Source organism: Anopheles maculipalpis, chromosome 2RL (assembly GCF_943734695.1).
Source record: "Anopheles maculipalpis chromosome 2RL, idAnoMacuDA_375_x, whole genome shotgun sequence".
In the NCBI taxonomy this organism is placed as follows: Eukaryota; Metazoa; Arthropoda; class Insecta; order Diptera; family Culicidae; genus Anopheles; species Anopheles maculipalpis.
The window spans coordinates 82494411-82519214 of NC_064871.1; the positions used below are offsets into that span (position 1 = coordinate 82494411).

The 24804-nt window shown below is 40.6% G+C and overlaps 1 protein-coding gene across 1 annotated transcript in view; it reads left to right on the top strand.

Annotated features, from left to right (window-relative positions):
• The first annotated feature begins 785 nt into the window (after positions 1-785).
• LOC126568457 (uncharacterized) overlaps positions 786-24804 on the top strand; it is a 28775-nt gene continuing 4756 nt past the window's right edge. The window contains exons 1-3 of the mRNA XM_050224938.1: positions 786-858; positions 14788-15025; positions 15606-15724. Coding sequence (XP_050080895.1) covers positions 14798-15025; positions 15606-15724 — 347 coding nt within the window. The 5' untranslated portion in view covers positions 786-858; positions 14788-14797. The remainder of the gene's footprint in view (positions 859-14787; positions 15026-15605; positions 15725-24804) is intronic.

The window sequence follows — 24804 nt, forward strand, 5'->3', positions numbered from 1 at the left end:
CTGCGGAAAATTGTTGTTGGGTGCAGTGGCTCTGTTTGCTCATCAGAACAAGCAATCGAGAAGAGAGTAACACAGAGATGGGTGCGAATTGGAACGTGCTTGCGTGTAGTGGTGTGGTTCTGCGTGTTTGTGTGTGTGTGCGTGTCTCCCGCGTTCGCTAGGTTGCATGTGCGCTGGTTCGCGCGTCGTCCGGAAAGGCCGGAAAATGCCGGTAGCATATCAATTCCCTTTCCGATAAAAGTTTCCCATTACGGTGTAGTGCGGGATAAAGTTTTGGCTGCCGAGTTTTGCGTCCTGCTTCGGTGAATCTCGGTTGCTCGGTATTATATTAACAACGATGCGATGTGTGTTTTTATGTGGATTTGTGCATGCGTGTGTGTGTGTGTGTGTGGTTGTAAATGTAGATTTTAACCGAAGTACGTTCACGAGTAATAAAGATAGGGTAGAAAGTTCTATCCAACGCACCCAGTGACAGTGAGTGTATAACGACTAGCCTACTTTCAAGCGTACAAGGGGAGGGTTTCGTTTGTAAAAATATACTACCGATTAGTGGTATGATGTTGGATAGCCAACCAAAAACGGTTTTACATTCTTAAAATATTCTTAAATAATTCGTTTTTCCTAATAGAGTGTTCACGAAAGAAAATGTGAAATGAAATACGTTGAGAAGAAGTGTTTGTTTATGGAATCGATTTGATAAGTGCGTCGTGGCTGTGTTTGAAAAAAAATATTCAAAATATGTCTAACAGAATGGTAATAAAAGGCTGAACTGCTGTCGTGGAAAACAAATCCTTAAGGGCCTAAGCAGCACTGCTAACACCATCGTCTCGATGCGGTTGGAGTAGGATTCAACCCAAGGTGAGTTTTACAATAAAGTTTAGTTTTCTTTTGCATTTTATTTGTTTTATTTTCCAGTAACGAAACATGAATGCATGCTTGCAATCAAATTAGCGTGATATGCATTCTAGTTTCGATGCACAATAAATTTTATAGCCAAAACATCAGCATTCTGTTTCATAAATTCATGTATTCGTATTTTGAGATAAAATCAGTGAAATAAATGTCTAAATACATAAGCTCCAACACACAATAAACAGTCAATTGTCAATGTTTCTTATTAGCTTTGCCGGCCATCTAATGGCTTAACTAGACTTCCTTAAATCACATAGTTTGATAGTCAATAGTCAATGGCTTTACTAGACTACGGAAGAACGGTCCTGATAGTACTTGAACTAAGGTCCTGCGGTGTGAAGAACGACGCCGCTGTCGCCTTACCGCAAGACCGCCTCAAGCTGCCAAAATTTAAACCATCTTCTTCTTCTTGGCTTAACGACCTCTAAGGTCATGCCGGCCATCGAAATGGTTTACTAGACTTGCCGATACCGCGTAGTTGGATAGTCAATCCTCACTACGGGGGGCCGGTCCGGATGGGATTTGGACCCCGGTCCCGCCGTTTGAAAACCGGCGCCGATGTCGCCTGCACCAAAATTAAAATATTATAATATTATAGTGATGCGATGTTAAAATAAATGCTAGATTGAACTAACAATTTAAAGACATCAAACTTAAAATCACTTTTTTATTCTGAACGTCAAGCTTCTCTAGTCAGCAGACCTTAAAATAGAAAATAAATTACCCTTGCAACTCATTATTTATTTTTTGAGTATTTTATCCAGAGAAGTGTTTTATATTAGTTATTTCTTTTAAGTAACTTGAATTTTATTGAAATAATTGTATGTTTCATTTCAACTATAGCAAACTCTAGGAATTCATAAACCAAAAAAATTTAGCATGATTATTTAACATGAATTGAGTTGAGTTGAATAGTATTGGCTGCATTATTGATATTTTTATATTGATTTCATTATGATTGAAATTTCGAATGCCTTATTAAAATAGATAGATGTGTTTCAGAAAATATTGTTCGAAGAATCAGAATATTTTCCCTGTTTAAAAAATAAGTATTAAGAGAATGATTATGTAGCATCAATCTTGTCCAATGTTAATGAATTATTATGTTTTTAATTATTATGAATTATCGCAAGAAGTGGCCAGCGTAATCTGCTTCACCTTAAAAGAAGCAGAAAAGAGTGTAAAATTCCTGCAAATTGTTTCTGTTAGTGCGTGATGATGATTTACTTTAAAACTTAAGGCCGTAGACTACATACATTGCTCCTATTCTGCGATTTAATCCTTACTTTTAATCCTGATTTGATGTTTGCGTAAATTCAGTCCTCAAAAGTAGTTTCACCTGAAAGTTTTTGTTGGAAAAATGTTACTTAAAGAGACTTTTAGTTCATTAGAATTCTGACGTCTTGTGGCTAACACAAGGCGTAGTGAAAAAATTGCTAGTAAATTAATTTTTCAAATCATAAGTTCATTATCTCCTACTCATGGGTTGAGATATGTCTTTTAAGCCTAATCTCTGTTTCTTAAAATCCATTAGAGCTAAACCCAAACATTAAAAGTCTAAAATCTATACAAACAAACTGACACGTATGGTGACCCATACAATCAAGTACCGATTGTTGGCACACAATGTTGGTGCCGAGTCCTGCCATATTGCACACTAGTTTATAGTCGCCACGAGTGGTCGTGTCTCACGCGTCGCTCTTTACCCATAAGAGCCATTTTGTCCATACGAGAACGATAAAGATGTAAGAGTCACATCAAGCAATAAAAATTATGAGATCCAATCAACATAAATTTAAACACCTCAAACACTTTCGAGCTGTTGTTACCTGCATACTTCAACTGCACACTAACAATCCCATAAACAGCGTTGAATGTGTCCCGCAAAAAGAAAGCGTATGAATTTTTAAGCATCCTCACCTGTCAAACTGCATGAATTGGTGTGTAAAATTTCATTTTCACAGCTTCCCATTTCCCTAGTGATACTTCTTTGTAAACTTTCCTCCATAACGATTGTGGCCCTTCATTCGTGCAAAAAGGACATGCCTCTTTAGGGAGGCCGTACCGCTTGATCTTCACCTTTGCTTAATCTTCCCAACGGTGACTAAAAAATCGCAAAAGAAAGCAAACAACAATAACACACTTTGGTCGAAGGCTAAAGCCTGTCCAGCGGGAAAGTTCTCGGTCAATTCAGCCCAAATTCCAAGACTTGCAACTTTGGAACAGTGAGGTGTAGCGAGGAAAGCAAAGAAGAAGAAAAAACTTTTCCCTTGTCTTGGGCTATTCCATGAGCGGTATAAGGTATGAAGGATTTTCAATGTGCAACTCCCACGATCACCTTCGGAGGTTTCTTTCTTTCTTTTTTTTCGGTGCCAAATTCTACCGTAGTACTGAGGCGTAATTTTGAAAAGGAATTTAGATTAGTGAATTTTTACCTTTTTCTTTCTGTTTTTGGAAGGTGGTTTTTGCTCGCTTCTCGCTACCGGTTTACTTAGGCTTTCCACGTTTAGGATGAGCTAGGATGAACAACAAGGCCCAACCAAGCAAAAAAAAAGTAAAATAGTAAGAGGTCGAAAGTCGAGTTTATTTATTCGCCATCTTCAAACACCGAAGATCACATCCGTCCGATGAGAAAAGCGGGCAATGGGGCGTAAAACAGGACAGGACAAAAATAAAACCGGCCTGCCGAAGGAAGACTTTTATTAACAGAAAATGTATGTAATCCACCGGGAAAGTTGGAACGGAATGGGATTCGTCTACCGGTAAACAAAAGACGAAAAAGAAACTGCCAAAGAAAAGCGAGAAACGAATTCGAAAACATCATCATGAAGGTGGCTTTGTTTCGCTATTTATAAAAGTTGAATCCTGGGAAATCCTTCCAAACGATGATGGGAAGGGAAAAGGAAAGCAAAACATTCGACCAAAACGAGAGACGAATGAAACACACACACACACACACACACAGGTCGTTTCTAGCGATACGAAATTTAAAATTAGTTTTCCTTCGATAGGAAACCAACAGCGGGCCGGTTCGTTCTCGTCTACCTTTGTTACCATGGGATGGCACATATTGTACGCTCCATGTAGGCCTCCGTTTCTTTTTTCCGAGAAGCGTCGTGCCAGTGTTGTTTTCTCCTTTTCCAGGATTTTTGTTGTTGTTGCTTAGCCCTACGTCAATTCCATTTCCCATCGCGTACTGCTGGATGAGTTTCGTACGGCACCAGCAAAACACTAGCCACAAAGGTCGGCTCGCTGTCTGTCTCGAATGTCTGTCGAAGCTTTTTTTGTGGTTGTTGCCCACCATTTATCCCCACCGGTATTTACCACCGCCGTGTTGTAATCGTGTCACCGTTGTGTCAGCTCACCATGCTTTTCCTGTTGCCAATCGTTTGACACACACACACTGAATTCAACTCACCTTTAATGGGAGATCGGTTGCTGCAGCTGTCGCTTGAAATTCCTAACAACCTTCCGCATCGAGCCTATAGCCGCTGTTGCGATGTTTGGACGATTGGTGAATTTTCGATCAAAGTCGTTTTTCGTCGACCAAATTACATTTCCCAATAGTTGATGGAAACAGTTTTGTTTCTCTGTTTAACTTGTTTGTTGTAAATGTTTGCTGTGTCATTGGATTGCTAAGCGAGGAATCGATAGAAAATGAAATTATTCGGAATGTAATCAACGAAAGATAATCTCGATGCGATTGCTCTCGGGTAAAACAATTATGTTTGCGCTTCGATCGTGCACGGCACGGGAGTGTTTTGAAGCTAGAAAAATAAATATAGACTTAAACGAAGAGCGGCTTCGAGCATTTCACGTGTAATGTTTGTTAATGCCATTTAAAGAAAAATAACTACTGAGCAAAGCTTGTGATATAGTTAAATTTATATGATGAAAAAGCATGAAAGCCTTACATAACTTGTATTTTTAAATGTGATTTCACATTAATTTATTTTTATTGAAACTTTTAAATGTTTAAAGCCACAAAAGAAAAATTCTGAATTATACAAAAGAATAAAAACCCTTCGTATCTGACTGCCATTTTGACAACTGTTTTGACAGCCTTTAACTGGGTGACTGGTTATGACTGGTTACTAAATCGGTTCATTCTATCTCAACGCAAAACCATCGTTAATTCTTCTTAACTAAACAAACTCTCCAAATCCTCAAGTACCTTTTAAAAAATTTAATTTAATAAATACTGAGGAAAGAAATAAAATCTACTACTAGTGAGCTCGCAAGATAGCTGAGATCGGAGGCATCAAAAACCAAAGATCCTATAAATAATACTTCTGCCCACAGCAAGATTGGAATACTTAGTAAATTTTGGTTCAAGCGTATTTACATTAAAGCAAATCGTGCATGGTGCAGTTGATCTGTTGACTATTCTGAATTTCAGTATGGTATCGGGGGATTGGTCAACCTAGTGAAGTCCTTCTGGTTACAAAATTGCTGGACAAAAATTTCTAATGAAACAGAAGATGAAAATGTTATCCATCAATTCCTGATCCTGTTAGCTTGAGAACGACGGCTTGGTTCTGCCAAATGATTCTCTTAGTTATCAATACAGAAAATAATAACCTTATTGATGAGGTCACTCATAATTATTTGAACGCAATTAATTCAACTGTGCACCGCTCTTTGATGATGGTTCATGACAAACATTTGAACGAAATATCATGAAATTCTGTCTGTCTAAAGCAGTTCTTGCTTATCTGTCAACTTTGGCGTATCTCTTGGAGCTGTCATATCTTTGTTTTCTGTCAATTTTGACGTGTTGATGATATTTAAATTACCAGTTCACCTCCTCGATTTAACTAAGCCATCAAAAGTGTAACGAATTGACCCAGCAACGCAAGAGTTAAGACGAATAGATTTGAATGTGCTATTCCTAACGAAAACTAGGTTATAAAAACAAGACTTTCATTTAATAAACATCCTGCGACAAGAATTGATGTAAGTTGTAATGAAGCATGTATGTAAGCTAGAATTTTTAAATCTCTCTAGCCCTCATTACAACTACTCAAAAATTTCCCGTAGAGAGATATGTTAAACTGGTTGCATAAGACCCAACTCTCATCGGTTGCTCTAAAGTTACTTCTGTTATATAAGACAATATCACCCACCAACCCCGTACACCACACAAGCAACTCGGTGTACATGATATCACTTTTGTAATGAGAAACGATGGCATCAACATCTGATAATAGTGACGCTGGTAATGATCCTGTAAAATACCCACAGGCTCAACTCCCTTAACCCAGCCGAAAGCACTCCATTCAGCAATGAGGAAACTGGCACAAATCAAATTCAAGTCCTCGGATGATATTTTAAAAGGACCTCGGGGAAAATGTAGTTTCGTCCACTCGCCGCGTCGTCGACTGTACCCAACGGCGTACCCGCCATTCAATGGGACACTGCTTATCACTTGGCGAACACGAACCCTTCGGCTATCGTTTCGGAGATCGTGGGCCTGGTCCTGACGTTGGATGCTTTCAGTGCCACGGTATGCACGTTTGGGACGTATTTTGCCAGCAATTAGAACCTTTCATACCTTTGTGTTGTGGAGGGTGGAAACGAAAGACAAAGCCGACGGCAGAGAGGGTTCCCTTCCATCGACGGCTTTATAGTGCTATCCCACCAAAAACCTCTTTATCCCGTATTTCCCGTTTCTTCCCAACTATTGGTCTATGTTCTGTGCCCAGGTGTTCTATGCCAGTGTTGTGTCACACAAGCGCACAAAACCCACCTGCTGGCCGTCATCAGAACGATATGACCGTTGAAAGCGAACCCGCAAGCAAATGATAATGAATAATTTGATTAAGGGATGTCTCGTGAATGCTGTGGTTCTGAGTGGGAAACGGGATCGTCTACCAGCTGGTTGCCCGCCGTGAGAAAACTGTCCATCTCTGAACAGTTGACAGGCTTCCGGGGGAGTCCATGTATGTGTGTATGGTCATGTACCTCGAGCATTAGCTTTCAGTGTCAGTGACTGTTTTCTGGGCTGACATGACTTGACATGCTGGCATGTGCGTCGGGTGTGAATCTACGCGAGATAAAACCGTCCAGTGTCGGTACAGTGTACATGGGTAACTTGCAAAGTTTTAGCTGCACACGCTGTAACAGAACACCTGATAAGGTTGGAGTCAACTCCCGTGTAGGTTGTAGTTGGATATGAAAATAAATGTACTGAGGTAAGAGCTTATGTCCGGTGCATGAAAGGGACCAATTTGTCCTAATAACGTCAGATGTCTAGTTGTGACTTTAAATGTTCCTTTAATATTGTACGCCAAAATCTCGACGCTTCGAATTGCTTTTTCTTCATTCAAAAACCCATGCAGGTAAGCCAATAAAACGATTAAGCGTCAGGTGGATAAATCGTACGTCCTTCCTTCAAGTGTGCCACAATTTGTGACCTTCCCATTGATAACCAACACGTTGATCAACGTGTGTGCGCGACTGGCCGTAACGACAAACTAACCGAAGCGTAAAGTCAATATTCTTTCGCCCCCGTCCTCGACCAGATTACTTTCAACTGTGTAAACGATTTTGAAAGTGAAAAAGAAAGCAAAAAGCTCACAGTGCTATAAAAATAGCGTACCTTCACATCCTATCCCATTGCACAGGATACCCATAGCATTGCAGGACAATGTGATACGTTATTTTTAAATCTTGCAACATGCTGACTTCTTCGCAGTAAACCCAGGAAGCCGGGAAAGGTTCACGTTTGCTCTGGACTTGTGCTGAAATTTGCCACAGCGCAATCGTTGACCAGAAGCCGTACGAAATCAAACCCCTAGCACACAGCCATTCTCACGCCAAACACGAAGAAGGCAATTATTTGTGGAGTTATCGTTTTGGCGCGTTTAGCTCGCTTGCTGGAGTTGGACCAATTCGAGCGGTTAAAAGCAATTGCTCCTCCGCAACCTTTCAATGTGTTTATGGACACTGTAAGAGGTTACAGAAAATATATGGAGTTTGTGTGAAGTTAGGTGTGCTATCGGTATACAAGTATGGAGGTTTTTATGTGAAAATCAGCAATAACAGTTCTAGTCTCTTTCTCTACCTTAGAAAATATGAACTGTATTTATTGCTTTTATAGTTCTAATCATAATGTTCAGGGTTCAGGTTTTTCAATGCTACCGAAATAAACAATCATCTGAAGTCAACATTCATGGGACTTTTTTGCATTATTATCCAACATGGCGGTTAGTGTCACAATATCAGCTTAACCAGCCATACATAGACATGGCAGACATTATCTTAGACAAAGAAAAAACGCCTTAATAGTTCAATTGTTAACAATTTTTCATCCTGACGAGTTTAACTCATTTTTAATTAATTTATTTTAATTTTTTTGAAATCAAACTGCGAAATGCTGCACAGCTTACTAAAGATTGTTTAGAACATAAAAATGTATTTAAGTTTTTCCCATTTTTGGAAGTGGCATGGGTTAGTTACTCGTGATGAAGGATACCAGATAAACTGAGTCTTGCTCCACATGAGTTTTTATCAAATTGAACCAATTGCAACACTCAGAGAATGTTTGTTGCAAAACTCCTGGACAATCGGATCAATTCGCCAGAGTTAAGGCCAGAGGCCTTAACGCACATGCTCTGAGCAAGATGAATGCTCGACGTAGAGGATCCTCGCGCTCGATTTGGCACCTCTGATCTTGTTTAATGTAAATTCCACTGATTCAACGCTGTTTGTGACCATCATCAACTGGACTTAGATTCATGATTTTGAAATTCATATATTGTAATTCATGTTCCGCTTCAAGAAGGCCTCACGGGGTTCGTGGCATTCAATAAAAAAAAAAAAATGATAACGTTTTCAAAGGTATTAGAAACGAGTGAAAGGATGGCAAATTTTTACTCCATCTTTGGATCCTGATTTCGATCCGTAGCTTTTAAAAACTGATTACAGTCAACGTAGAAGAATTTTGCTTTGCATTCGTCATCATACGTAACCAAGGGCTTTTGAATGTTTGGACCATTACGGTCCAAAAGGATCAAAGTTAAAGTTTTGCGGCCTTGAAGGCCTTCTTGTACTTTCTCTGAAATGCATTTTGGCCGTTTCAATTTCTAAGAGCCTGAAAATTTAAAAAAAGTTCGTTCATATGTCGCAGTTTTTTGTTATAAATATTAAAACCTGTCGCAAAATGACAGACTAGAAACGAGCTCTTTTTCGACCTTTGGGCCACATGAATTGAAAAACTGCTATAACGTAGCAGCAACATCTGTCGTCAGTTTAAACCGCAAGGTTTAAGTCATACAGCTACAAAAAAAAATGCAATTCGAAATTCGCTAGCATTAATTTCATACCGCACAAATCTTACGAACCGCAACGTTCGCCAACGCCTTAAACCGCATTCTAGAATATCTGACAAAATTAGCACTCAAAAAAAGTGTCCCCTTAATTGCCGATTTGATTCAAAAAAGCCACAAATCGATCAATATTTATATCTCGCTGGTCAACCTACATCATCCACTGCCTCTCAGCGTTTCAGTCCGGAAATTATTTCGACTGGTCCTGCGAAAGAAAACTTTCACTCAGCGCCGGATATTACTCGAGCCCGGTGAATAAGGCGAACCTGGACGGGATGAAGAAATCTTCTTAAGCACCCAGAATAGCCCCCTCCCTCCCACATACACACACACTTACACATTACCTTCAACCATCGTGTTCAGTCGAGATTTTGTGTGTCGCAAAAGTTTCCACCAGGCTCGTTGAACCTTCGTCACAGGAAACCGTATTGGCAGCAGTGATTGTGGTGGTGCCCCTTTCGCTTATCGACTATTATCGACACCAAACTCTCTCGATTTCTTCTTCTTCTTCTTGGCCCCGTCCAAGAAAGCCCTGGTTATGCGATAGAAGAGGAAAAGTTAGTAGCAACTTGGAAAATACACTCTCGACGTGAACTTCCACTTCGCAGCAGCCAGCAAGCGGCCAGCCAGAAGCAACTTTTCGGCAGAAAGCTACAGGATCAACTTTACGTAAGCCAGCTGCCCTGTGTCAGCTAATTTTCCGATGAGAAGGTATTTTTGCAACGTAAGTCAATTATTACGCATGAAAACAGGGGTGGGAGTTTGGGAAGCTAGCAAATGGGAATGCTAGTCATCGAGCGTCCTCTGCAAAGGATGCTGGCTAATGTTGTGCCAGTAAAATCAATTAGGCTTGCCAAATTGAATTTATGTTCCGTAGGCGACGTAGATAGGACAGGTTCCACCGTTATCCCTAAGAAAGGCTGTATATAAAATACATTGTTCTTGATGGAATTTGTGTAGTAAATGTTTGCTACAAAATCGAAGTATTTTGCTATTTTGTAATAACTTTTGTAAAAGATCTTTAAAACAATTATCTTTTTAGTAAATAATTTAACACAGCGTCACTTGTTCGTTAGAGAGCTTCGTCAAGCACTCTTCACGGCAATCGCGATCCAATCGATGAAGCGGCTATACATAACATAGAACAATCGAGCCAACGAAGCGTTTTATGAGTTTGCACAGGGGCACAAATTTATCGACCTGGCAGCACATTAAGATGCCTACCGGATGTTTCATCGTGTGCGCTAGTCATTTACTCACCTCGACTCCTCCATCGGTCGGCGGTAGGCCCGACCCGACAGCGGTATCGGTTCGGTTGCCGCCCTATAAATTATCGCTACACAGACGAAGATGCATCCAGCCTGGGGGTTAGGGTGTGAAAGCATTGTGTCACGATGAAGACATGTGATGGAAAATAATAGCTGATCTGTCGGTCATAATTCATGTTTTGTGCGTTGGAGCGAACGGCTCAGCGGCAAGTGTTTGTAATCTAGAGCGCCTCCAGGAATCGCCCGTCGTCAGACGGAAGTTGTCCTGCGAGAACAGCACATTAAACAATATTAATGATGACGTTGTGTTTCGATCTAAGCGGTGCGTTGCTAGTTCGGGTTCGCTCCGATGGGAGCTAGAAAAGCGCTGATACCGAGGAGTAGTGTTTAAAGCTGCTTCTCATAGCTATAGACAATAGGCTGGAGGATTGAGCTGTTTCTAGTTGAAGTGTTTATTGGGTAAGATTTGTCTTAGGGGAATATTTGTGCTCCGATTTCCTTTATTTTCGTTTGTTCTTTTATGGGTTTCTGGAAGTTTTTTTGCTTACATTGATTTTCAATAACAATAGCTTTAATAATCTACAATTTATTTATACTAATATCAAGAAACAATGTATTATCTTTTTTGTAGAAGTTGTTAATGTTAATTCATTAACAAAATTTAACAATGAGTATTTTTAAAGCATGTTTTCTTTCGTTTATTACTTTTTGCTTTTTTATTCTGATAAAACGGCTTATATTGTTGTTTAATATCTCTTAAATAAATCAGTTTTGAGTTACTTTTAAATTTTATGGTGTCCATTTTTGTTTTTATTACGCTTCCATGGTTTATGTTTGATTTCAGGAGCACATAAAGTATGTTAATGCATTGTTGAATTAAGCATCCACTACGTTTAATGTTATATATTCTTCTTCTTAGCTTAACGACTTTCTAGGCCAACTTAATAATTTACTAGACTTACTGAAACCTCATAGTTGCACAGTCAATCCTCACTACGGTGGATCGATCTTGATTGGATTTGAACCCCAGTCAAGTCACCTGATGGCCGGCGCTTTTATCGTTCATTCAAGCTATTTTCGCTTAACTATTTTATTTTACTTCATGGTTATAGTATTTATATATTCCTAGATTATTTAACTAGATGTTTTAATGGATTATCTAGTCTAATTGCCTAATATTCCAGAAGTACGATTTATAAGATGTTATCCATCACATCACTTATACAATATTGTAAAATTGAATCCAACTCTCCTCGCAATGCTGGTTTAAAAATAGAAATTAAATTGCTAGCTTATCAAGAACATGTTTTCTCTCTTTTCTTACCGGCTATCTCACTCCTCTCCTTATCTTAAATCCTTTCTATTTCTGTTCAACGCCCGGATCCCCCCTTAAAGAAAGTTAAAATGAAACGCAGACAATACTCGCTTCCATCTGTTTGCCCATCAGCCCAAGCAGAAAAAGCTTAAAAGTCAATCTATCCAGCTGCTCGAAAACCACTCACTGGCTTGGTGGGGGCCGTTTGCCATTCTCCGACCGGTGGGCCAAAAGCATTTCGACGGCTATCCGTAAGCACAATGCCAACCGCACAACTAGTGCCCAGCGTTTTTGCACAGTTTCGCACCGAACAGTCGGTTACTTTTCCTTTCCTTGCGGATGGTAGATACTTAAAGGCGTACCGACGTAGGCTGCAAAGTTGCTCCTTGTTTCTGTTGTTTGAATGAGGTTTCTATTCCACACAGCCACATACACAGACATTGCCGGCGTCCCATTTACATACAGACACAACTAGCAGCAGCAGCAGCACCAGCTGACCCCTTAAACGAGGATGGGCTTGGTTCCTGAACTAAACGAGAGTTCGAATTGTTGATGGCGCAATGGTTGGTTTCCGGCGGCTATTTCAAGTTCGGAGTTTGGAGTTTCTTTGGTGATTTTTTTCGGGGCTTTTTCGTTTCTTTCATGGTGAACTTTTTCGATTAAGCCATTTTGTTTGGTTGTGAACGTTTTGCTGCAGCTTGTTGAGAGAGGTTGCACATCCACAAAACTAGTTACGCCAAGTAGTTCTTAAAGTGAGGGGAAAACGAAATGCTTTTTTGCCTTTCCCTTTTCGGCTTTAAACGATAGCCGGCGTAAATAATTCTAATTTTCAATTAATTTTTTACGCCACAGCCTTGTGATTTGTTTGCAGAAGATTTTAAATAAAAGTTGCTTAAACAACCTTTCTAGACATTTCATTATTTGGATTCGATTATTCAACTGCTTCACTGGAGATTAACGTTGACGACGTTGACCACGTTTGCTTTTCAATTTCTATTTACACTACGCTGAACAGGAATGGACGTTTTTTTCCATTTCCTATTTACCACTAATGCTGCCCGTCACACATACCGAACCAGTTGCTAGAAGGTAGGGAAATTTTTAATTAAAATCTTCGTTAACACAAGAGCACCAGCAACAAAAAAAAGGGTGGAGAAAAGCTCTCCATTTTGCTGTTGTCCTCGACTCGAGCTGCATCTGCACTGAAGATGAAGTATTCTTTTCTTCTGGTGCTTTTGCACGTGGCACAGGTATTAACCATCGAGATCATTCTGATTCGTATTTTCACGGAATGCTTTCGAATCATGCTCCTTCAACCGCACAATAAATGGAGTGGTTTTAATTATTTTCTTATTTCGAATGATTGATTTTTATGGCATATCTCTGGAACCACTTCCAATAAATTAGCTGTGGGAATTATGATGATTTTGTGCAGTCTTTGTTCATCTATTCGTTCATTTTAAACATGTTCTCGCAAATGATAAATGTTATGGACGATTCATCATTGAAAACATAGTTTTTTAATCAAAAAAGCTTCAACACTTTTTGAACACGAGCATTTAAACGCTAACTTCTCACTCAACTTGCTAGACATCCTGTGCGATGGGAAAATGTTATCTCTCCTGCATTCGAAAGATCTTATCATCGCAACCACAATTCACATCACAACGAGCGCTGATGACAAATGGTGGATAATTATTTACCAGCCAATTTTCTTACCAGCTCTCGTGCAAATGGTTAATGCATTCATCATTATCACTTCATTTGCTGCATTTGTCTTGCGCATACATCAAACGATTGGAATCGGTGCACAGTGGTGAAACATAAAAGGAGGTGTGGGTTAGGTTATAATTATGGTAATTAAGTCATAATAGCTGTCTGCGTGTTGAAACCTTTCTTCTATTTGTCGTTGGCTGTGCTTTTGTTCGAGGCTGGAGCGTGTTCTTAAATTTGGCGATGTTGGAGCGTGTTCTTAAATTTTTACGAAAGTTTTAGGGCAGCGAAAAATGTTCTTATGAATAGTACTAGCTCATGATGACAGCTACGATAATAAATTGAGTTGAAACTCATCGTGTCATTCTAATTGTTGGATGTTCGTAAAGAGTTGTGACAAAAAGAGTGATTTTCTTAAAGTTTGATTAATTATTGCAACTAGCTATTTTGTTCAACTTAAAAGCAAGGTTTTCCTCATGGCTTGACTACTGGGCTACGCCGGCCATCGATTGGCTTACTAGACTTCCCGATGCTACGTAGAAGGACAGTCAGTCCTCATTACCGGAAAAAATCCCGAAAAGGATTTTTAATAATAATTAAGAATAGTTTTAGTTATTGGATATTTTAATAAAATAAGTTTTAAAAGTTGAATTCAGTTCAAGCTAGCTTTAAAATAGAGAAAATATATTTGAAGAGACTCCAAACAAGGTTCACAAAGAAAATTATGTTCGTATCTTCTTCTTCGAGCGGTTATGTTCAGATACACCTATTAAATATATGATAATTCTGGTTAGTTTGTTCCGCACATTGCACGCTTCGTATCTGCACCTCGGCCCGCTTGACTCTGCCCGTAATGAAACACAAGGGAACACGCCATCGCTGCTGTACACGTAAACACATGTGCAGGACCAACCAGGACATCACTTATTTAAATTATCCTTACCACACGCTTACTGTGCGTGTATGTACCTTGCTGTGCTGTCCCTACTAGCGCATCAGCACATAAACTGGTCCACGGTAACCTAACTCCCATGTGAACACTGCGGTGTTACTAAGCAGTGTGCTTGTTCAGGATAATCGATACAATTTTCTCTTTACCATATGTGAGTTTAAGCAATGTTACTTTGCAAAATCGTCCACCTTACCTCAACTAGTTGTTTAAAAAGATGTAATAAAATTTAAATGAACTCAATAGCCCAACCGCTTAAACTGTTTAATGATTCAAATGTTCGATTTCGTTCACTTGCAGATCCGTCTCGATGCTGATGATGGACTTTAAGGCGTCGAATACGGCCACCATCGCCACCATCGATAAGGGTAGCGACCGTACGTTTGCGTCGGCCTTCTTCCACCCACCAGCGTCGCCCACACATGTCGGTTGCTGTGTGCTGAATCGAGCACCGGCACGACCACCGTCCGAAATCTATTTCGAGAGCCGGGGCAAATGCTGCAAGAAGCTGCTCCGGTACAACGGTTATCCGAACAAGGTAAGCAGATCCCAGAGTTGTATTAAACATGCATTGGTTTCTTTATGTTTGGAAAGAAAATCTCTAACTAGTAAATTGTTCGTAACTTATTCACTATCGGTTGTAAACTCCCAAAGCGATACTGTGTTAATCTTTCCCACCAGCAACCGTTCTAAGTTCCAATTTAATTTCATTATCTTGATAAAATCTTTCTAACGCTTACTCAAGCTGAATGCGAAACAAAGTGTTTTAGGGTGTCCGTAGGATGGAAGTCTAATTCACTTTACCCAACATCATCATTATCACCGGGGGATCTAGCCGGATTAACACCCTGAACGATGAGTCCAAATTTCTTTACTTCAGCCTTCACAAAGCCTTACTAAATCCAACGAGTATATTAAGTGTGTAAAGTTAGTTTTTTTTGTCCTCTTCCACTATGAACCCATTTTGTAACTGACCCAACTAATATAGAGGGACTTGCCCGTGAAAAAAAAAAAAAAAACATTCGCAAATTTAGCTCACAACTTTTCACACTAATCCCGCACTAATGCCCACCCGTCGCTCGGTGTCTGATATGAATCTTAACTACGGTACTTCGCAGGTCCTACTCTATCCGGAAGAAGGATGGGCCCGCAGTGCAGCCTCCAGCTACTGGACGATAGCACCCTGCCGGTGGCGAAGGAATCGCTGCATCGTGGAGGAGGTGGCCGGCTCACGGAAGTAAGTGCTGGTGGCGGGAAACCGGGGCAAGCCCAAATTGAATTGATCTTTTGTTAAATGCGCACACTCGGTACACATCTACGGCAAATGATTGAATCGCAGGAAAAACGGAACGCTCATGAATATGGATCGCTCTCAGCCGGGAGTTGTTGATTTTTGTACAGAGTTTTTGCCTTCGTTCGCTCGTGAAAAAAGCCCTGTGAAGGGGTGGTTTAACTGCAGGAAACAATGTACGCGTGGCAGCACGTGTTACACCAGAACCCATGTCCCAGGGTTTGCCCCCGGATTGCATTCAAACAAGTTGGCAAGCTGACAGTTTGCTGGTGCTGCAAATGTATTTGCATGCTGCATGTTGGTTTTGTCTCGTTTTGCTCGTGACATGCAGCTCAATTTATTCTGCCCAGGAAAATCAGTTGATTCACGACTGAAAATGAAACATTGTGGCTGGTTTTGCGTACGATTGTGGAATGCAACTGGTTGTTATCAATACTTGGCAGTTTGTAGCTGTGTTACGCGTGCTTATAAATAATGATACTTCCTCGGTTATGTGTTTTGCAGGATGTTCTGCGTGAACCTGTGTTTTGGAATGAATGTTGCTATCAACTCCACTATTTGAACGAACTCCGATGCATATATTATCACGTTGACATGATACTGAATACTTCTGCGGTGGAAGGCATTAGAATGACTGTTGGTTGGAATTTTGATTAAAAATTAATCTTACAACAATGTTTTCAATCTGTCAACAAATGAGAGATGTTGTGATATATGTTAACGTTTTTCTAGAAAGACTACTCATTTTATTTCTTTTTAGGATAAAAATGGTACTAGTAATAGTAATTTTCGATAGTAAATAGTAGATAGTAAAAGTACTTTAGTCATACCTTTTTGCATCAGAAAGACCTAAAGTCTTTCTTCACATTATTCCTTAAGTGCGCATATGAGCTCACTCTTTTTCGTGCTCTTTTGAATTTTTCTGTTCACTCTAATCAACGTTGCAGAATGAGTATTGTTAGTGCTTGACTTTTTTTTCGTCTACAGCCAAAAAGTTAGTTCTTCTACGAAGATTTTACGTCAACAGGGTATTTCTAAGACTTTCTGAAGTTTGACAATTTTATGCTCCTCGGTCTTGGACACAGATTGATTGAACGTACACCTGCGAGTGTAGCTTTTACAGGACATTTTATTGTGAATTTTATCTATCGATTTCGTACTTATTAATTGAGAAAAAATCTGCAGGAGCGCCGTCATATGACGATTTTAAATCGTTGTCTATGGTTGATTGTCTATGGTGTACAGTCTATGGATAGTTATAACTAGTCATTTATTTTATATCCAATTATATTCTGTCCAGGATCCAGGAGCAGTTTACATTTTCTTACTGACATCTAAGCTCAAGGGCTGAAAATTATAGCAAAAATTCTAGGAGCCATTTTCGAACAGCGGGCGTCAAAGATAATCTATAGATAGGGTTGCTAAGGACTATCTACTTTTTTTTATAAGAACAGACCGTTTGGAGGTCCAGATATCCTGGTGGGGGCCAAAGCCGGAAAGATACCATGGTAGGGGCACGGGATGAGGATGCCGAACTCATGCTCCACCATGAAGATCCTAGTGAGCGACCCATTCGGTACGAGGCTTTGAAAAATTCAGTGAGTTTTTTGGCGTGGCAGCCTATGGAGAAATGGAGCAGTATGGAGAAATAAACCCTTGGACCGATGGATGGATTGCTACGTTTACAATTGCTCAAATTCGAGACGTTTTAAGCCGGTGAGAAGCAAAAGCCCAAAGTTCGGATAGTGCTCTGTTCACAAGTCACATCGTACAAAATTCCATAGCGGACTTACTGATGCATTTAACATTATTATTGACTTTGTTAAGTCCAGTCCCTTTTTTTGGCTTAAGGACCTACTAGGTTGCACCGGACATCGAATGGCTTACTAGACTTATTGGTAACATGTAGACGAGTAGTCCTCAGACCTCACCCGCTCCTGACGTGTGGAGAACAAGCAATGTGCGATTTTTCGTAAAGTTATTTCACACTTTTAAATTGTTGTACCTGTCAAAATAAATAACAATTTTATTCTACTACTCCTAGCTGCATTTGACAATAAAATGACTCATCACTGCATACCGTCATGCACTCCAAAAACATCGTCTCGTACGCTTCTTCCTCCAATAAAAAAGCTTGAAAGAAACCAAGAAATACAACATAAAAGACATAAACCAGCAAACAGTGAAAAGAAAGACCGTCCGAATTTCTCTTCCCTGTATCAAAAGCTAGCTTCACGGCTTCTTCACACTGTCGTTCCCGTGCTTGGAAGCCCTTGCCTTCTCAAGCACCAAAGGACCGTCTGGTCACAAAACCCGAAAAAGGTGTGTCCGGTTGGTTGGGGGCTTTCTGCTCGCACACTTGTCTCAAATTGCCCTCTCGAACGATAGCGAGACGATTGTACGTGCGCCTGTTTGTACAGCACTCGACGAAGATGCTTTCCTGTATCACGTGCAAACCGGACATACGGTCGCATAGGGACGTCTCTCTGCAGGAGTGTGTATTTGATTTAACCTAAGGAAACATATTTCCCTTCAAAAAAGGACTTTTCCCTCGAAGGTATTTTATTTGTTCCTGAAGCTTGATCGTATGCCTCTCTGCCTTGAAGACTTATGTGAAGTAACGAAAATAGCTGAAGCTCATCTTTTTGCATACCGCTGGCATGGAAAAATTTAAAGCTTTCTTAAAGAACTGCTATTTTTAACTCTTCCAGAGTTGTTTCCCTGCCTTCTGGCATAGTTTTTTTTTCTACCAAATAAAACCCGATGTGTGATTTGTTATATCAAACGCTCGGGGTGTTTCCATCCGGCGCAAATCTAATCCATGGCACCAGCAATATGGCCATTATCCGGACACCGTTTTTCTCGCTATCGTTGCTCTAGTTTCTCGTAAGATTTACTACCCATTTTTCAGCCACGGCATTGCATGTTTGCCCAAGATGATTAATATTTTCCTTCCGATATTCAATAAAGCCCCTCGAGCGCATCCCCAACATCCCTGCAAAGAATTGGATGTAGAAAAAAACGGGATCTGAAAAAGCCACGCATGCATGCATCGATAGCAAAAAGGGGCTCAACGGATATTCTTCGCATAATACGATCCAAATGACAAATCGTTTCTGATTTCCATATTTTCTCCCCTTGAGCATTGGTCCTCCTAACCTCCAAACCAAACAAAAAAAAGACTAACAGGAAAACAACAACCCAACTTCCTTCCACCATCGAAAGGGTAAAGCCACCAATCCTACGGGCACAGATTATGTTGCAAACCCCGCTTCGGGGCAGTGATTGGGTTTATTTGTCGATCGGGAAATTTGTCTTCCTGTGGCTTAACTCTTTCCCTGGCATCTTTCACCCGTGAGCTAGGTTAAAACCTCGGGCCTATCACGTGGACAAACTTTTTCGCCCGCTCAACAAAACTGTTACTTCACACGCAGGCTGGTAGAGTTTAATTTTGCTCCTAAAGTTCACCTTTGTTTGTGTAGCTTGTTGCCATTCGGGCGAGTGGTGAGCAGTCAGGCTTTTTAGCAACAAAAGAAAAAAGAAAACATCCCAACAAAACATGCAAAATCCGCGCTCCATTAAGGTATCCAGGAACTTTCCAGGTTCGACACGGGCATGCCAATATTTTTCCACCCAGTTAACCTCGCAAAGCATCGCAGTCCAAGCCACCTAGTAGCTACCGCTTGTTTGTGTAATGGAGATAATTATCCTTTGTGGTGTACAGCTTTTCAGTCAAAAACTCCGATGGCCCGCGGTGAGGACTAGTAAAAGTTAGTCTTGCGCGACGCAAAACAAAAACTGGACGAAACAGTGTCATTTTGGGCTTTCCAGCACGAAGCAACCACGTTGCGAATCGTTAACCGCTGGAGGCGTTGTAAAAAAAAAACGAAACAATGGGCAGACCCCAAAAGGTCCGACAGTGAAATGGTTTACTTTGTGGGACTCCTGCTTTAATGGAATCAACTTCCTGACCCTCGATCACGACCGTTTATTGTCAATTTCGAAAGACATTCACCGTACCCCAAGGAGCACGGTGTCTCTGAAATCTAGAAATGCATTGAAACTCAAGACTTTTGCTACCAAAAAGGACCGAAAGATGTCCCGCAATGTGAGAGAAAGTGCTAAAATGCATTAGCTTGTGAGTGGTTTCCGTGGTTTGTCTGCACAAGCTAGTGCAACCGTTAGACAGGCTTCACCTAAACGGTACGCGAGCGCTTCTTTAGGGTCGACGGTTGAAGAATCCTACGGGTAATTAGTTTCGTAGCTTGTCTTTTCGGGCATATTAGGACTACAAGGTGAAATTTTTCAAGGCTTTTCGTTGTTTGCGTTTTTTTATTGTTTCTCTCGTTTCTTTCTTTCTCACTCGCCTTGAAATAGCCTTGATGCGGTTGGCACGTGGTGAAAGTTTTAATTTGTTGTGTCAATTTAATTACCCGATCCCGTGTTCTAATCCTTTTGAATGATTCCATTGGTCTGGAATGATTATTGGAAGTGCGCGTTCATGGTTTTTTAAGGCAAAATGGGTTTTGTTCTATTACGATAGGGCATTTGAGTTTCGGTGGACGACTTTGTTAAATAATTTTTGAGAGGCTTCTTTGCCTTGCTTTGCTGTTTTTATGGGAGGCCTCAATTCAAATTCGAGTTAAGGGTTTCTTTTGCGGTGGAAAAGGCTGTTTTTTCTTATATTACAATAATTGCATGGCGTAGAATAATATTGTGTTTTTAGTGTTAAATCGAATTTTCATTAGTTGGTGGACTCTGGAAACAATCTGCCAAACGGTTGGCTTTGAATTATTGAAGGTTGCCGAATCAACGTCTCTCAAAATTTTTGTTGCATTATGAGAAAATGTTATCGAAAAGCTCGCGACATTCTTCAACGACATTCTTCTTTTATTGGTCTGCTCAGGGCTGCAAACGTTGTACTAACATGGTCCGGTCGCCAATACTTTTCTAGGAAACACGTTCTTGATCTGCAGTCCTTCAACCAAGGCTGGCGTCGATTTCCGACAGGTTTGACTCCACTTGATCCAGCCAGCGGGCTGCGAACAGGCGCCAAACAGCTGGCTAGTGACTCATTCTCTTTCGCCTCACGCCCTTCTTGTAAACATCACCAAAGACAGCCTAGGATTCGGACCCGTTGAATTGTGGCGGCAAGTCTCTCCAGACCCATCTTGAAGAGTTGAAAAAAAAAACAAATCGCTACTGGCTTATACTTGTTACATTTCTGCTGTTTTAAAGCCCTGATGACTTCGTCCAAAGATGGCGATTTACTTTTACTAAGGACATTTTAAAATAATGAAAATAAATTATCCTCCTCAAGGTATTACGTTTCTTACGGTTGCTACCATTAGTTGATTTAAATTTTTCACTATCGATCTTTCCACACAACACTCCTGACACACTGTCGGACCAAATTAATGGCGTTAAGCTGTCATTAAATGTATTTTCCATCGCCATTTCCTTCCACTCGACATCGCGGCACTTTCATTAATCAACTAGTGACAATGCTTCGAAGCAAAGCTCACCAACGACAGCATACATGTTGTCGACACTAATCTCATACAGTTTGCTTTCTCTTACTACAATATTATGCTGACACTGAGTAAAAATTTACATTTACTTGATTATCTCACACCACCACGCGAAACGTTTTTGTGTGTGCACATGTGAAGGCCTTTTCACGCAAATCTACTTAACGCGTGGGAGAAAAAAAAGTCTGTTGTCTTCGCACAGTTTCGTTTCACGTTCGAAATAGCAGCACGTTCCCAGCGGAGGTGTTTCGGTGGTGACAACGGATTTAACCTCAACGCTGATCAACGCTGACAACGCCGGCCGCTACACGAAAGAAGGGAGAGCTTGCCCCTTCATCTCCACACTGGGAAGAGACGGCTTGAAGTTTTGTAAAATTGCGAGCAGAAATTAATTACGAAAGTGTCAATTCGTTTAATTAAAACGTCCTACTTTCGGGGCTTGAGACGGGGCCAGGATTTAGATGAAGAAATATTTAATTAATTTACTTTCACGTTCCTTTTCTTGCACTCACCTCCTTCTCTCTGGTGTTTGTTAGTTAGGGTTTCTAAGATACTAAGAGTGTAAAGCCATTCCCTAGCACAGCATACGGGGGTGTCGACATGTCGATTGAGCGGTTTTCTCTGTTTCTTTACCACCGCAGCTTTACTGTTTGTGACACATTCCTTGAGGGATCTGTGTGTATTGCTCGAAAGCTCTTTTTCTCAAAACAGACTACACCGGCGAACGGGTTTCCAATGCGTGTGTGTGAGTGTGGAAAAACCTTGTAAACATTCACATTCCTTTCTGGTTTTTCGATTCTAAATTTAAAAAAGAAACACAAAACATCAACTGCAGCATTCGGAAAATCGTTCTCCGGTCTCCTATGAGACGCACGATAAACAACACATTTTCCAACGGCAGCCGGTATAGATCATAAAATTCTACATGGTTGTAAAAGCTGCCCTTTCTTGCCATTTGAAGAGGGAGAGAAAAATACAGAAGACCTCATAAACAAGACAATAACAATAATTGAAAAGAAACGATCGAACGAAAGCACGAAACTGATGGGACGTTACGAGCCGTATAGAAACAGAACGAAAGGAAAACCGAACTTCCGTCCAAAGCTGGTGGCACCTATTCATCTCCCCTTAGGACCAGAAGCAACAAAAAAAAATCCATCCCCAAACAAACCGTCCAAAGGCACACACGCGCCCGAATTGGACATCGGGCTCATCGGGCGTCATCACCCACAAGGGAGCTGTGAGATATTTATTTTCCTCTTTCAGGCCAGTGCGTAGGGTTTTCTTTTGCCACACAGCTTGGCATTTGGTCTTTCCCATTCGATGCCAAAATCGTCCGAAGGGTACACTTTTTCGCCGGGCGACGTAAGCTTTGTGGCAGTGTGAACTTGGCTCACGCAGAAAGCATCAGGGCTTCCGTGCAAATAAAACGTTATTGGAAGCGGGCCAAATAAAGGAGCAGCGCTGGCCGTTTTCTTGCGATCGACCAAACGGATATGCTAGTTTCACCAGCTTTCCTTTTTTCTGCCGTTCTCCCTCCCAATTCGTTTCGTGCGGATGTGTGTAGTGGATGTCCCACAAGAGTTTTTTTTGTACGTCTGTGTCTATTTCCCCAACAAACGATGACTTTTATGTGTGTGTTTTCCACAGTTCGGGCGATGAAAATTATACCCCCGGGAGCTGACTTGCCTCGTTTTTCATCGCTCGCACATCCCCCGCCCTTTTGCTGGTGGTGGTATGAAACGCCGAAAGCTTGGGCCTGATAATGTCAATGCTCAATAGGTCAATTGGAAAGGCAAGTCTTTTTTCATCGTCCTGAATGTGCATAAAATCTGAAAGGTTTTTCAATTCATTCGCTGTTTCTCAAAGCGCTCTCTGACAAGTTTATCGACACGTTGTATGACAAGGTCGTTTTTTTTTTTTGAGGCTCACCTACATTTTTTATACTCTTAAAACGGCATGTCATGTACATGCCGGAAAGCTCACAAAAGGAATGTAAATTCTGTAAACGAAACACTTCAACACACCGCTTATTCAAATTGGCTGTACATTTATGGTTGTGTTGCAATAGAGAGAAGAGTTGCCCACATGGGTCTCTAGTATAAATTTGCGAAATGGATTATCTTCAATTCATAGTGATAGCAAAACTCCTTCCCTCCATCACTAATTGCTCCTTCGAGCTTACGGATGCTTCTTTTCGAGCCTCGGCTGTGGAATCATGTTCGACCACCGTTGCCAATCAATCTTATATGCCATCGACTCGGCTCTCGAAGGAGGAATAAAGTTTTGGCAAGGGTTTTGTGGTGCGCGGGTGAAGTGAAGAAGCATAAATTCTTCTTCACTTCACCCACGGGGCTAATCTAAATAATTATGCCCCAATCTTCGCCTCGCTGCCGTGAAGAAGTTAATCGAGCGGTAGAGTGGCTTTACTTGAGGATTAAGATGTAGCATCTTTACGAGAAGACTTCCCCATGTGGTGTGGGAGTGAGTTAAATTTGAAACTGTGAGGAAAACTGAAGCACAAACACTATGTTTTATTGATGTGCCATAATTCTTCAGGACAGTAATCACTCTTTTGCTATGAGCTTAGATACAAAGCGTTTTCCTAGTTTGAAGTAAGATGAAGGTTTCAAGGATAGAATGGAAATTGTTTAATGAAAGTATTACTTAGGTATTTTTAATAAAATCCTAAAAAAAATTGCAGCAAAGCATGAATTTTTGAAAGGTTTATAGCTCATCTTATTTTATGGCACTCAGCATTTAAAACACCAAATAAATAAATTGAATCGATATACACCGATTTTAAAGGAACTTTTGACTCCAAATATTAGGCCTGCTTACTCTCGTAAGTAGAAAAACTCTGCTTTCTGAACTCTTTTCTGTTTTGGCTGAAGTTCTACCGTTAAAATAAATAATCAAGATTAAGGTCAAGATTAGAACAAATTTTTTCTGCTTCTTTTGTCGCCACAACCAGAATGTCCCAACAGTCTACTCAGTCCCCTACTTTTCCCACTATTTCTCAATGCCTCAAAACAATTATGCCGGTGTCCTCATTAGCTGATTGTGTGCGTCTCCAAGATTACCTCGTTCGTTTCAATTTATGGTGGTATGCCAAAGGGTTTGTGGCACTAAACTCAGTAAGGTTAGTGTCACAAAGTTTAGTTAGTAGTTTCGGTGACCAGCTGGGCTAACACTGGTCGATAGAATCGAACAAATTTAAGTGGAAATTCATCCACATCAATGTCCGTCGGTTTTCTTGCCGACCGAACAAATGCAATTCCTTCGTAAGAACGAGCAACTCTCACATCCAATCATACTTTATAATCTATTTCCTTTCCCATGATTTGTATGCTCCGGCTCTGCTTTTCCTAATTCCTATCTAAGCATTCGTTCCATGATTCTTTCTCGTTCCTCCTCGCCATTCAGATCATGGCCAGAACGAACTTTTCTTGGGAGCTTTTCCGGTTTTTAATGATTCTTAACTCCTGTACAACC